The sequence below is a fragment of the Salminus brasiliensis genome, chromosome 13 (genome assembly GCF_030463535.1).
Source record: "Salminus brasiliensis chromosome 13, fSalBra1.hap2, whole genome shotgun sequence".
In the NCBI taxonomy this organism is placed as follows: Eukaryota; Metazoa; Chordata; class Actinopteri; order Characiformes; family Bryconidae; genus Salminus; species Salminus brasiliensis.
The window spans coordinates 35,325,476-35,340,195 of record NC_132890.1 but is presented as its reverse complement, the minus strand read 5'-3'; the positions used below and the strand labels follow the sequence as shown (position 1 = coordinate 35,340,195).

General features: G+C 36.3%; 2 protein-coding genes across 2 annotated transcripts; one reads left to right on the top strand and one right to left on the bottom strand.

Moving 5' to 3' along the window:
- Nucleotides 1-3,015: 3,015 nt before the first annotated feature.
- LOC140575199 (ATP-sensitive inward rectifier potassium channel 1-like) lies at nt 3,016-4,137 on the top strand. Its single transcript, XM_072695412.1, has one exon. The coding sequence runs from the start codon at nt 3,016-3,018 to the stop codon at nt 4,135-4,137; it is 1,122 nt and encodes a 373-aa protein (XP_072551513.1).
- Nucleotides 4,138-7,949: 3,812 nt separating this feature from the next.
- Nucleotides 7,950-9,116, bottom strand: LOC140575202 (ATP-sensitive inward rectifier potassium channel 1-like). The gene has a single exon (XM_072695415.1). The coding sequence runs from the start codon at nt 9,114-9,116 to the stop codon at nt 7,950-7,952; it is 1,167 nt and encodes a 388-aa protein (XP_072551516.1).
- Nucleotides 9,117-14,720: the final 5,604 nt, after the last annotated feature.

Here is a 14,720-nt window from a genome sequence, read left to right as displayed (position 1 = left end):
TTAAATTTTTGTCCAGAATTTCTCACATCCTTAGACAGGCATAGGCGCCTTTGGATAAAACAAATTGATTAGTTTAATGTACATTTTCCATTGATATGACAGATCATGGCAGAATCAGGTCAAAAGATAATATTTTGTCAACACAAGGGTTCCGGATTCTATGTTTTCATATCTTTATGCTTGTGTATTTTCTTATATTGTTTTGTGCATCCAAAACACAGAAGCATTAATTGTGTTCACTGTCTATGGCAAAATTCATCTAATTTATTTCCAAGAAAATTGAATTGTCAACAATGGAATATGAATAATGACACCAGTTGCTGAGGACAATGGGAAGAAGCAACTGTCCACTACCAAATATGGCAGTTCCTTCCTGTTCAGATCCAACCTACTGTGTTGAAAATGAAGGTGCCCAAAAGTTTTTTTTTAAAGTGAAGCTGTAAAAGAACCATGAAGAAGTCAAATGTTATTTACAGTCAGAGCTCTGTAATAAAAATGGTTCTCCAAAACTGATGGTTCCTCCATTGCTTCATTCAAAGAACTCTTTGTTGAACTTTTATTATGATAACATTTTAGGTTTTTATTATTATTTTTTTATAATTTTGTTTTGGTTCTCTGAAAAACCTTTCATTGAATGTTTTCAATTCATTCAATGTTTTAATTATTTAACAATTAATAAATATTATTAATTAGAAGTGTAAATAAATAAAAAAATTAGAAACACATTTTACATAAATCACAACTCATTCTTTCCAGGCATAGATTAAAAATAAAATCTTTGGACACCTGTTTTGTTAAACCAAGAGAGATCGTAGTCTTTTGAAAGCTGTAAGGCATCTGTTTCATTCATTTTTACTAGATATTTTAGGAGCTATAAAGACCTTATTCAATAGTATCAAATCACAGACAAATACAAGCGTGACCTGACTCAGCTTACATCTTTGACTAGACATTTAATCCAACCACATTGTAAGTGTGAAATAAATGGAGGATTGAGATATTCAATTCTTCATAGAGAAATGTGTTGACTTATACTGAATAGCCAACTGATCCCATTCTTTTGTTCAGTTCTAATAATATGACTGAAACTGGGGCTTTTGGTGTGAGATGGTAGCTGTTAGCCTACAAAACTACCTCACTTTTCTAATATTCTTACATATTTTTCTATCTCTTCTTAATGTGCCGTTTTCTCGTGCCAGCAGCTGTTCTCATTTTGAGAGCTGAAGTGAAAAAATGATGCTCTGAGCATTTCTAGATGGATTGTATGAAGAGTATAGCTTTCTGAGAATGAGCACATGATTAACACCACAGCGTGTCCAGTTTGCCCAACCCTAAACTCCCTGGTCTGTCCTAAGAAGGTGTTGAAGTATCCCAAACATCTTTGTGTATAGGTAAACATCAGGCCTTGCTTTTAAAAAGGCAGCATACAAAAGCTTGGCTTTTAGACAACTTTTAGAAAAAGGAAGAGCGTAAGCGTAAGACTGTGGGACAGAGCGAGATACAGAGATCAGCTTTTTTTCAGCCTATTTGCTAAGATCCAAGATCCTGAATGTCCACGTAGAAAGTTCTACGACAGGTAGGTTCGCATCGGATGATCAGTTTGTCAATTTCTCTTAAAAAACTTAAATTCTTTGTTGATTCTGTTGATTCTTGTCTTGTTTATTTCCTTACATTTGATGTATTCTTTTAGGTTATTTTCTGTAAGGTCTACATGGCACTGAGTAGATTATACATAGAATACACAGGTGTAAAATGTGCTTCTAGGAATTTTACACTTGGAGATAAAATGGTATTTTAGAACATATTCAAATTCCTTATTTACACCACTGTATCAGACAGATGATTTAGCTGATTCCAAAAGATGTGAGAACCAAAACAGCAGAAGCATATTTTATTCTTTACTCTAGTAAATTGAACTGTGCACTTAAGCTAAAAGAGGCAAACTGCTCAAGATTCAAAATACTGTGAAACATTGGTAGCATTGATATTTATGACTGTCAGTGGCTGAACACTTAACAACTGATATCCAAACCAATACCAAAACTAGTTGTTTCTGCTCCTTCAGCTAGAGAGTATTTCAGAGACAGACAGTACAGAACTCTTCAGACAACAAGTCACCTGATCCAAACGCTGTTGCGTATGGATTTCACTTGCTGAAGACAAAGTTGATGGCTAAACTCTTAAAAATAAAGGTGCTTCAAATGATTCTTTAAGTGAAATAAAAAAAGAACCACTTTCAGTCCCATAAAGAACCGTGTTAGTAATGGAGATGAGTCTGAGAGTGAAGAACCTTTTTAAAGGTAAAGAACCGTCTCTTGATGTACACCCATTTTTTTTGCAACCAGTCCCTGAATAGATGTTTAATCAACATGAAACTGTCAACATGAACTTCATTCAATCAATGTCTTAATCTGATAAACTACATTAAATATCCATATTATATTTTACCCTGCAGAAGGTTGTTCCTCACTCTCCAGTGTGTTAGTGTCCATGCCCTTAGTTTGGTATATTTAAAGCTATAACACAGGACTGGTAGAGCAAAACCCAGGAAAATAGCCAGTTGTAGAATTTAGGCAGTCATTAACTGCAAAGAATTTTTGAAGAATTACTAAACATGACAATTTGACTGTACTTCTAAATTCGGGGTGTGGATTTAATACAGATTACCACATACTAGCTCTAAAATTCTGCTCAGTCGTTCTTTCAAATCCATTGTTCTGGAATACAGAACCAAAACAACCAAAATTGTCTATGCATAGTATACACTGTGAATAGTTTAGGAACCCTGGAGGAACATTTGGAGATCCATCAATTTGAAACGGTGGAAGAACCTCTTAAGGTGCTTTGATGAACCTGTTTTTAGAAGACAGTTCCTTGAAGGTCCTCAAAGCACCTTAAAATGTTCCTCCAGTTTCAAACTGAAGTACCTCCAAAGGTTCCTCAAGAATCTTATACTTTGAACAGGGTCTAATAAATATATTCTCTCCCCAGACTGAGCGTTCAAGTGTCTTGACAATGGCACAGACTATAAGACAGTGGCTCAGAGACTACCTGGCTGAGCGCCGAATTCGACGAAGCCGTCTGGTGACCAAAAATGGCCACTGCAACATTGAATATGGCAACATGAGATACAAGAACATCTTCGCCTACATGCAAGACACCTGGTCCACTTTTGTGGAGATCAGCTGGTATTCCTTCATGTTCTTTTATGTGGCTTCCTTCATTTTCAGCTGGTTCATCTTCACGCTTATCTGGTACTGGGTTGCCCGTGATAATGGGGACTTGTGGTGGCAGAACCCACCCGAAAACCACAGTGCATGTGTCCTTAATATGAATGACTTAACCACTGCATATCTCTACTCTGTAGAGACAGAGCTGACCATTGGCTTTGGCTACCGAGTAATTACACCAACCTGTCCTAGTGCCATCGTTGTCATCATGGCCCAAGTTCTAGTTGGTGCAGTTTTTGCTTGCTTCTGGTGTGGGGTTCTAGTTAACAGGATTGCCTTGCCCAAGAAAAGAGCCAAGGCTGTCACTTTCAGCAAGATGGCAGTCATCTCCGCTAAGCAGGATGCGCTGTGTTTGCAGATACGCGTAGCTAATCTTCGCAAAAGCTTGCTGCTTGGCAGTCAGATCTACGGCAAGCTGATTAGGACGAGCATCACACCGGAAGGCAAGACGATCATTATGGAGCAGGTTAACATTGACTTTATGGTGGATGCTGGCAGGGACAATCTCTTCTTTGTGTGCCCCTTGACCTTATATCACGTGATTGACAAGTCCAGTCCCTTCTTCCAAATGGCAGTGGACGTTCTGCCCCGGCAGGACTTTGAGCTGGTGGTGTTTCTGGATGGCACAGCTGAGTCCACCAATTTCTCATGCCAGGTCAGGACTTCCTACATCCCTCAGGAGATCATGTGGGGATACAAGTTCCTGCCCATCATTTCGCGCAATAAAAATGGCAAATACCATGTGGACTTCTCCAACTTCTCCAAAATGGAGCATGTACCAACAGCTCACTGTGCATATTGCTATCATGATGTGAATTGCCACAATCAACACTCTGTGGCAGATGGCATTGACAACAAGGACTTTGAGGTGATTGAAATGGATCAGTCCAGTTCTACCAAAATGTGATGACCAAGTAACCAAAAGTAATTAAGAAATGAAGCACAGTGGCAGTGATGTGATGGTGGAAAACTCATAGGACATAAACGTAAAAAGTAGAAGTATGTATTTTCTTAATAATTGGGTTATAAACAAAAAAAACTAAAAAAAATGCACATAAACACTGTTTACATAATTATATGACTGGTTGAAAAGAACATACAGTACTGTGCAATCAGAGACCACCATCCATTTATTTAAATTCATGGCAAATTTCTTTCTGCATCAGGAAAAACAAACATGTATGCCTGTATTAAACTGCCCACTAAATCAATAGGTTTTATTACAGCTATTATTCTTTGCAAGTGGCTCATTTTCAGTGTTTCTGTTATTCTACACTTCCAATGTTCAGTCCTAAAATTTTGAGGATTTTCTACTTCTCACCATCCAGGTCATTCCAAACACATTCAACAACATTGAGGTCTGGACTCTTGAGGTCAGTCCATTGTTCTGAGGACAATGTGCTTTTTTTTGTGTTTCTTGGTGTCTTCTTGACCAAGTCTACATCCATTGAGACTCACAGATCTAAAGTGAAAGTGAAGTTAGATTTTTTTCTTCTCTTACAAAGATCGGATAGAGAAAGGTCTGGTGGTCTTCCAGGTCATACAAAGTTGTTAGGGGGGTATGTTTAAATATTTCAGTTTCTTTTCTTTTTTTTTACTTTGCCCTTCCTTATGCATTTGTATTACCTTACATCCTCATATGTCCGCAGCAATCTCTCCTGCAAAAAAATTAATAACTTGCATTCAATGGCTGTTTTGACAATTTCTTAAAGAAATAAAGGGAGCGTTATTTTTTTTAAATGTTAAAGAATTATATGCAAAACTCCCATTTGTCCAGTTACTTAATAAGGTTATTTTTATTCTGTTTTATTTAAACTAAAAAACATATGCACATTTAGATACACTTTAGAAATAAAGATCTCATTTTTTATTAGATGGGATAAATGAAAGAAGTCCACAATTAAATTACATTCATTTTAGGTTCAGCCTAATGTTCTAAGCAGACTGCCTACTCAGTTTTGGGGTGTATGCTGAATGTGCTGTGTACTGCAGGATAATGTATACATTCTTAACACTGTTTGCTTATGAAATGCAAAGAACTGCACCTGTATTTTACCATGAGTAGAGTAAACTGATACAAAATGTACTAGTTCAGTGCAGCGGACCGAAGAGGTACTATGCATGTAGCTTAATAGGAGTATATTTTCAATTTTTTTAACCTGATGTCTTCAGTCTTTTCACATGTTTGACATGTCTTTACTCTGTGGCAGGTCAAATGTTTTACTTCTTATGAATTAAGATATCTAGAATGATTTCAGTCTGTTATTTTGTCTTCAGATTTTGGTCCATGTTCAAATAAAATTATATATTTTTTCATTCTGTTTCTTCTTTCTTTATGTTGTCATATCAGACAACTTTGAGGGCACAACCACACATTACATCCTCCAAGTACATACTCATAAACTTGTGTATCAGTTGTTACATTTAGGATAACGTGATAAAGGCCCCTTTATGGTAAGATGCCTCACTTGATCTATTTTTAATATTAAGTTTTACTATATTGCTTTATTTTACCTTTGTTTAATATCATATGAGTAAAAAAAATTTAACACAATTAAAATCCTTTATGATGTGTTCATAAAGCATGTTAAACATAGCTTTTACATTTTATAGCCCTGTTTAATTATAGCTGTTTATTATGTATTATATATCGTAACCTCAATCTCTGCCCAAAACCTAATCCTAACCCTTATCCTGGCCCTAATCCTAACCCTAATCTCAACCCAAAACCTAATTCTTATCCTGGCCCTAATCCAAACTTTAACTTCAACTCAAAACCAAATCATTACCCCTATCCTACCCATAATACTAATCTTAATCTCAACCTAAAACCTAATTCTAACCCTTATCTTGGCCCTAATCCTAGCCTAAACTTCAAACCAAAGCCTAATCCTAACCCTTGACCTGTCTCTAATTCTAACCTTAATCTCAACCCAAAACCTAATCCTAACCCTTGACCTGTCTCTAATTCTAACCTTAATCTCAACCCAAAACCTAATCCTAACCCTTAACCTGTCTCTAATTCTAAGCTTAATCTCAACCCAAAACCTAATCCTAATCCTTATCCTGGCTCTAATTCTAACTTTAACCTCAACCAAAAACCTAACTCTAACCCTCACCTTCACACCTTAATCTCAGCGTAATCTGGTGAACTCCAGTTCCAGGCTGCAGCAACTGGTTGAGGATGTTGAGATGGTCAGTATTAGAGCTATTAGATGATCAGTGATTTCTCAGGTGAGCGTCTACAGATCTGAACGTGGACTCTCCAGCTGGAGAACAGTTGAATTCAGTAGAAGTCTCCAGATGATCTACAGAATGCTCAGATGCTGCTGCATCACTAAGATGTTGTTGAGATGTTACTGAGAGTTTTATGAGTGTTATTTCATCTAAAAAGATAAAGGTTCCATATTGTTTAAGTCAAATAACTCAACAATCTTTCCAGCAATATTGTGGCCTTTCATTGCATATTTTATTATTTACCCTGTACCTCATTCATCATGTAGTTATATTGTGCTGATGTTGACAACTGTACCAAAAGATTTATAAACTTACTATAAGTGTTTATTATGGTAGTGTGATTTTAAAGGACAGTTATAGGTTCATATCCCTTATAATGATGAAATAACAACAGGTTATACCAAAATAATCTTTATTTGCATATCAATGTAATTCATCACACATGATCGAAATACATGATCTCCTAAATCATCTATATTTAACCATTGAGCAAACCCTGGTATTTCACTAGTGATTTCCTCTATGAAGTTTTAACAAGTAAAAGGCAAAAGGTGCACATGATACGTTGGCTTAAAGTTCCTAGCCTTCCTAGCCAAAATGTTGAAGATATGTAAATGAAGTTATGGACTAAAGGCACATGCACAGAAATATGGGCTGATAAAAGAAATGTCCTTCTGCTTTCAATGAAATATTTGGTCCCACTTTATTTTAGGTGTCTCTAATCTCAACCAAAAACCTAATCCTAACCTTTATCCTGGCCCTTAACCTCAACCTCTCTAATTACTGCAGAATTACACATTAACAATCCACCTAAAGCACCAAGTCACTGTTACAGATGGCTTACAGCAGCACAGCTTGTGTAAATACCTGTGTATCAACTTTACTTTGTCACTCATGTAATTAATAAGTGTATTTTGAGAGTTGTAGCAGCAGATTCTCTCTTATGAAATTATATATGTAATTACATTTATATGACGTGCAGTTTTCTGACTATAGCTGGAAGAGTGTAATTATAAGCATGAGAGTAATTACACTATTTAAGCAATACAAACTTGTGTAATTACCCAGGGAATATGTAATCTATAACTATAATTAGGTGTAATCTGTAATCTATAACTATAATTAGATGTAATCTGTAATCTATAACTATGACTGGTGTAATCTGTAATCTATAACTATAATTAGGTGTAATCTGTAATCTATAACTATGACTGGTGTAATCTGTAATCTATAACTATAATTAGGTGTAATCTGTAATCTATAACTATGACTGGTGTAATCTGTAATCTATAACTATAATTAGGTGTAATCTGTAATCTATAACTATGATTAGGTGTAATCTGTAATCTATAACTATGATTAGATGACTAGTACTTGCCTTGTTATCACATGTGTTGTTAAGGTGTGATGCTATTATATCACTATTATAGACACTTAGTCTATAGTGGGACCAAATGTTATGAGAAATTTGTTGATTAAGATTTAGGATCTTTTGCGAACTGTTCGAAAATTGACAGACGTCTGACCTCCCTCATGACTGAATTCATCCTGATGAGGGAACTCACTTTCCTCAAACACTGGGTTGTCAGTCCCATCGCTGGAGTCAAAGTGGTGGGCTTTCTCATTGTGGAAGCAGATGGCACAGTGTGGAGTTGGTACGGGTACCACTCTGTCAAACTCAGAAAAGTCCACACAGTAGGTTCCCTCTTTGCTGCGGGAAATGATGGGGAAGAACTCGTAGCCCCACATGATCTCTCGAGGGATATATGAGGTCCGGACATGGCAGGAGAAGTTGGTGGCCTCATCTGTCCCAGCCAGAAATACCACTAACTCAAATTCCTGGTGTTGCAGATTGTCTGTCGCCATCTCGAGGAATGGGCTTGTCTTGTCAATGACATGATACAGGGTCAAAGGGCACACAAAGAACAAGTTGTCCTTCCCAGCATCCACCATGAAATCAATATTGATCTGGTCCATGATCACAGTTTCACCTTCGGGGGTGACAGTCGTCCTGAGGAGCTTTCCGTAGATTTGGTTCCCGACCATTAGAGTTTTACGAAGATTAGCCAATCGTATCTGCAAACACAGGGCACCATCCTTTGGGCAGATGACCGCTTTCTTACTGAAGTTGATGGTCTTCGCCCTTTTCTTAGGCAGGGACATTTTGGAGATGACCACTCCACACCAGAAGCCTTTAACAACTGTTCCAATGAGAGTCTGGATAACAAGGAGGACGATGGCACCAGGACAGATTGGGTTGATGACTCGTACACTGTACCCAATGGTCATCTGTGTCGTGAAAGAGTAGAGGAAGGCGGTGGTCAAGTCGTAGACATTCATTACACAAGCATTGTGATCAGGTGAAGGGTTTTGCCATGATAAGTCTCCATTATTGTGAGCGATCCAAAACCAGAGAAGTGCAAATATGAACCAGCTGAGAAGGAAGGCAGAGGTGAAGGAGAAGAGGACAACACTCCAACGGAATTCCAAGATGGTGGTCCATAAGTCCAGCACGTAGGCAAAGTGACTGCTGTATCTCAAATTGCCATATTCAATGTTACAGTGGCCGTCCTTGGTTACCAGACGGTTCCTGTGAATACGGCGCTCATCCAGATAGTCTCTGAGCAACTGTGGCAAGGTACGGGTCATTGTCCAGATATATGGATGCTCTCAGTCTGAGGATAGAAAACAGAGATATTTAAATGGAGAACATTTTATTAACTTTATTATTAAAGTATATTTATATTTAACTTAAACCTGTTGTTTAGTTCATCTTTGGGATATGAGGGGTTACATTTTTTATCATTTCCTGGGACACGACCCAGCCAACTTCCAGATCAGGGGTGGGACAAACCATGGAAGTGAAATACCATACAAATACCATACAACTACTCTGAGGGAAATGGTGTTAAGTGGTGTAAATAATATTGTTATTGCTTTTTTACTTCTATTATTTATATTGTGTATATATTGGTAATTTATCTACATTTACTCATAAAGCCAGGCTATCGATAACATGGTTGTGGGTTCGATACCTGGGCTCGGCAAGCTGCCACTGTTGGGCCCTTGAGCAAGACCCTTTACCCTCTCTGCTTCCCGGGTGCTGGAGTTGGCTGCCCAACACTCTGGGTGTGTGTGTGCTCACTGCCCCTAGTTCACATGATAAAAACATGAGTCAAACATGATAACCAGATAGTAGATAGATCTTTTATAAATCTTTTATATTTTCTATCAGTTTGAGAAACATAAACCACAAATGTGGTTGGTGTGGCGCAACAGATAACACCACTACCTGTCACTGAACTACCACACCATGTGGGAGGCTGGGGTTCAATTCCCGGTCTGGGTGACTATGCTGCGCTACACCAATAAGAGTCCTTGGGCAAGACTCCTAACACTACACTGACCCACCTCTGTAATACAAGTAACCTTGTAAGTTGCTCTGGATAAGAGCATCAGCTAAATGCCATAAATGTAAATAAACCTCTGTTTTTTTTAATTAGGCTTAATTCATGATTTTAATGAATGTGTTTGGTTAAGAACACTTGCCATTTTTTTTAGATGACATTTTAAGTTTTTTTTTTTTTTTTAGTCATTTGTCTTATTGAGGTTAGGTGTTGATAATGATGATAAGTAAGAGAGATGTTTTAAATCTCTACATGTTTAAATCTATAAGCGAATAGCATTATATCATATCATTTTTGAGTTAATTTCAACATCTGTTTTCATTTTTGTTATTGATGTTATATAACATGACAAATAAAACATACTACATGTTATGTTTCCATGTTTGAACCAATTTTAAAAATACATTATTTACATTAGGTCAATTCAGCCCCTGTTCCTGCAAAAAGTGAGGGTCCAACTTTGACAATATGGAGTGCCCACTTTACCAATATCCTCAAAAAAGATTTAATATTACATTTATTTTTCTTTTTTTTTCTATTTTCATTCATTTTAATTTATGTAAAAGATTCATTTGTATAGAAGACAACCTACTCTTTTAAAATGTATATAATTCTGTTTAATATATATTTTTGCATTACAAAGTAAAAATGACAGAGAACAAGAAGTTTCCATAAGAATGCCACATACTGGCTGTGTGAAGGTATAATGCAGTCTCATGAATGTAAGGTGAAATCTAACGTAGCTCTGTTGTTTTGCTCAATTCTTCTTCACATGGGTTGGCAAATCTGCTCCACTAAATTGTAGTATGGCTCTTAAGATAAAAAAGTAAAACTGAATGAATTTAAGAAAGTGATGAGATGGAAAAGTCTACAGCGATCTCTGAAATCAACTGGACAGAAAAGTGAAGGAGAATAAATGAGTAGGAAGTTCTTCTATTGTGATGATGTTTCGTTCTGGTATTGACAGAACAGAGTGTTTAGAGATGAAAACTGACAGTAAAAACAAACTTCTATGGAACTTACCTTCTATAGATGATCTTCTGTTTCTGTTCTCCAAGGACTCTGGAAGGCATGTAGCAGTACAGACTGCATGTGGAATTCTTTAATTAGTCTTTAAGCACAGACTATCCTCCTTTTTCTAAATCTCACAGTGCTTCAGTAAGTATTTCTAACTTTGTATGCAACCTCTTTGTTTTCTATGGTCCCCTCCTACAAGTAAGGCAGGACTGCTGCGCATGATGTTTACCTGTACACAAGCTCAGTTGTTGTTGTTTTTCTCACTACAGGAAAAGTGGGTAGATTTACACAACAAATATTTGGACAGGCTACTGATCTTTACAAAAGAACATCACACAAACACTGTTCTATCTGCCAGAACGGAAAACCTGCTTCTTGGAAGTCATCCAGGAAATGCCAAACCCTCCATGGACTTTTTTTCTCCGTCTTTTTATTATTATTATTATTATTATTATTATTATTATTATTATTATTATTATTATCATTCTTCTTAAAGGTTTATTTTATGGATTTAAGGATTATTTTATATTTTATTTTATGGTCAGCTGAATGATTTCCTTATGGATGTTAGTGGATGTTGAATAATAATGTGTATTTAAGAGACAACAACCTTTTACACCACTTTAACCCATCCGTGCAGTGAACACATACACACTAGTAAGCAACACAGTGTCAGAAGTGGTGAGCAACCAACAGTGTCCAAAAGTGGAAGCTTGCCTTGCCTGGGTATTAAACCCACAACCCTCATAATTTACATTTACATTTACATTTACAGCATTTAGCAGAAGCTCTTCTCCAGAGCGACTTACAAAAGAGCTTCACTATTTACTGAAGAAGAACCTCAGCTAGTTTAAATAGACTAAAATTCAGATCCTCTAATCTTAGACTCTACTAAACACAAGTCAATATGGAGACCATAGTACTCTACTCTTCACCCAAGTCCTCTCAGAAGAGGAGGGTCTTCAGTCTGGGTTTGAGGACAGTGAGCGTTGGACTCTGCTGTTCGGACACCCAGGGGAAGTTTGTTCCACCACTTCGGTGCAGGACAGAAAAAAGTCTGGACGCTCGTCTTCCGTGGATCTTAAAGGATGGCGGGTCGAGCCGAGCCGTACTTGAAGCTGGAAGGGCTCTCAGTGTGGATCAGCTTTTGGCCATCATCAATAGTCATCAATAGCCCAGTGCTCTAACCATTCAGTCACCACTGCCTCTTTCAGCTGTGTAGCAGGTTTTTGTGTATTTATATTTATGACAAAATGGCCATTGAGCTCTACATACTACAAGCCTTAAGAAAATGTTTGGGCACCCTGGGCCAAAGAGCATACTGTTATTTTCGAAGTAGTCAACAAAGTCATAAACATAAAACGAAATATTTTCAGCAATTCCCAATGCACACTTACTCTACTGTTCATAATATAATAAAAATATTAATTGTGCAAAGGTGTTTGCACCAAAAAAATGCAAAAGCTCACTTTTCTTTCTTCAAGGTCAGCAGATTAGCGAAATAAATCCTAAATCATGCCACCAACTGTAATTAGAAACTGTCCGCTGAAGCAGATTTCTAAACTCATCTAAGAAACTGTCTAAAGATCCAAAAAAGAAAGTAACCAGTGTCCCCAAAGTAGTCCAAAACTTTAGTCAAGCTCAGCGTTGGCCAACGTGGGCTGGAGTCCACACAGCACAGTAAGCTGATTTATACCTGCTCTTACAGACCTCATACTGAACCTGACAATGAACAGGTGAGTTAAACCTGTGAACTGTGAAGAATCCAGCCCTCTAGGACTGATATTGCCCGTCCCTGACCAAGTGTTTTCAGCTTGTAGTTTCTACAGACTGCAACACAAGAATATCTGGGAACTAGAGGCCTTCTGTAGAGAGGAGTGGGAAGAATTTCAGCTACAGGAGCTGAAAGATATTTAGCTGCTACAAAAACTGTTTACACGCTGCGATTCTCGCCAAAGGCAGTGCTACCAACTTTTGCTACCAACTTTTCATGTAAACTTATGATTTAGATTTTCATCATTGTATGTATGAAAGAAAGAGTAACATTACAATTTGCTAAAACTGTTTTTTATTATTTACAGAGGCAGTTTATTACTTCCCAATTTAAAAAACAAAAACAACAACAAGGGTGCCAAAACATAACACATAACACATAACACTACAAATATAATTATAAATTATAAATAATTATAAATATAATTATATATATATAATTACATATTTATAGTGTTATGTGTTATGTGTTATATATATATATATATAATAGTAATATAATAGTATATAGTATATAAAAAATATATAATATAAATAAAATATTATTATTAAACTTACGTTATATAAATAATTTTTTTTGGCATAATCTTATTTTTATGATTTTTATGGTATATTAATGTATTCAATTCATTAATGAGTAGAAATAACATCATACAAAGTTTACAAACATGATTTTATTAACACAACATTACGCTTTTTTAGGCTACTGCATAAACTATTTCAATATTGACCAGTGACACACTGTGATATTACATATATGGTCCTTCATATTTTAGCAATAATCCCTTTTTTTTATTTATGTTTTTTTCAACACTGTCAGAGAAATGGGACGGATCATCTTGTCCCATGAGGAATTTTTGAGTGTTAATTATTTGCAAACCAATGTTGGTTATATATTTTAGATAAATGTGGAACACATTTGTAGAATCCTTACTAAAAGTACAAAAAATATTAATACTATGACAATGTACTGTCCCATGCCTTCTCATCAGTGAGCCTTAGGTGCTCATGTCTGATGTTTTGGAGATGCTCTGACTCAGTCGAGTGTCAAAGTGTCTCAAGATTCTTACGCTTGCACATCTGTAGTGCTTAAAACACATCGCCTTCAAGAACTGACTGCTGCCTAATATATCCACCCCACGCCAGGAGACACTGTAGGTGAAGATAATCAATGTTTCTCACTTCACGATCAGTGGTACTAATGTTATGGCTGATCACGTATGATGTATGGACCATCAGAAGAAGTACATAAGAAGTTAATTTCTCTCATATTTAGGAACTGGTTATTTTTAATGCACCAAACGGTTCACTTCATTTGCTGTTTCTGATATTTTCATAGAAAACCATGAATTTCCAGAATTGTAAGATGTATCATAAGACTGCTTGTATTATTTTTGCTGTATTTTAATTTATAAATCTGCAACAAATTCACTGGTAACTTGAAACAAGAGAGAGGTTATCTTTAAATTCACATTTCTTAATTTAATTTATTAATTTAGCACTTTTCACAACATAAATTGTTATCACAGAGCAGCTTTTGAGCAAGGAACCTTCAGAAGAACCAAGACTTAAAAGGGCTAATGGCTAATGTGAGAGCAGGGCAGTGGAGAGCCAGTAAAACAGTAGATTTCCAAAGAATATGACTTAATATAAATATAAAAAAATATAAATAACACATGCACATACGTGATTTCACTGGCAATTTTTATTTTCATTTACTTTTATGATTTATGTTATTTTTTATCACTAACACACATTGTGACTCAGGTCTGGATTCAGTGCTACACAACTGTACAAACTAAATAATTTCAACACTTCTGAGCACTGAAAATACAAACGAAGAAAATACAGCGGACAAAATACAGCATCATTAGTTTGTTGTCGAAGTTTATAAACACTTCATTCATTTAATCTAAAACACATCCCAGAATGCATGCAGTGTCATTAAAAATTACAGTAGATAACAACTAAATGCAATAAGGTCTTGACATGTAGCATGTTGGTAATAATATTATCAAATTTAAGTTACTGGTAAGTTACTGGTTTATTCTCAGCC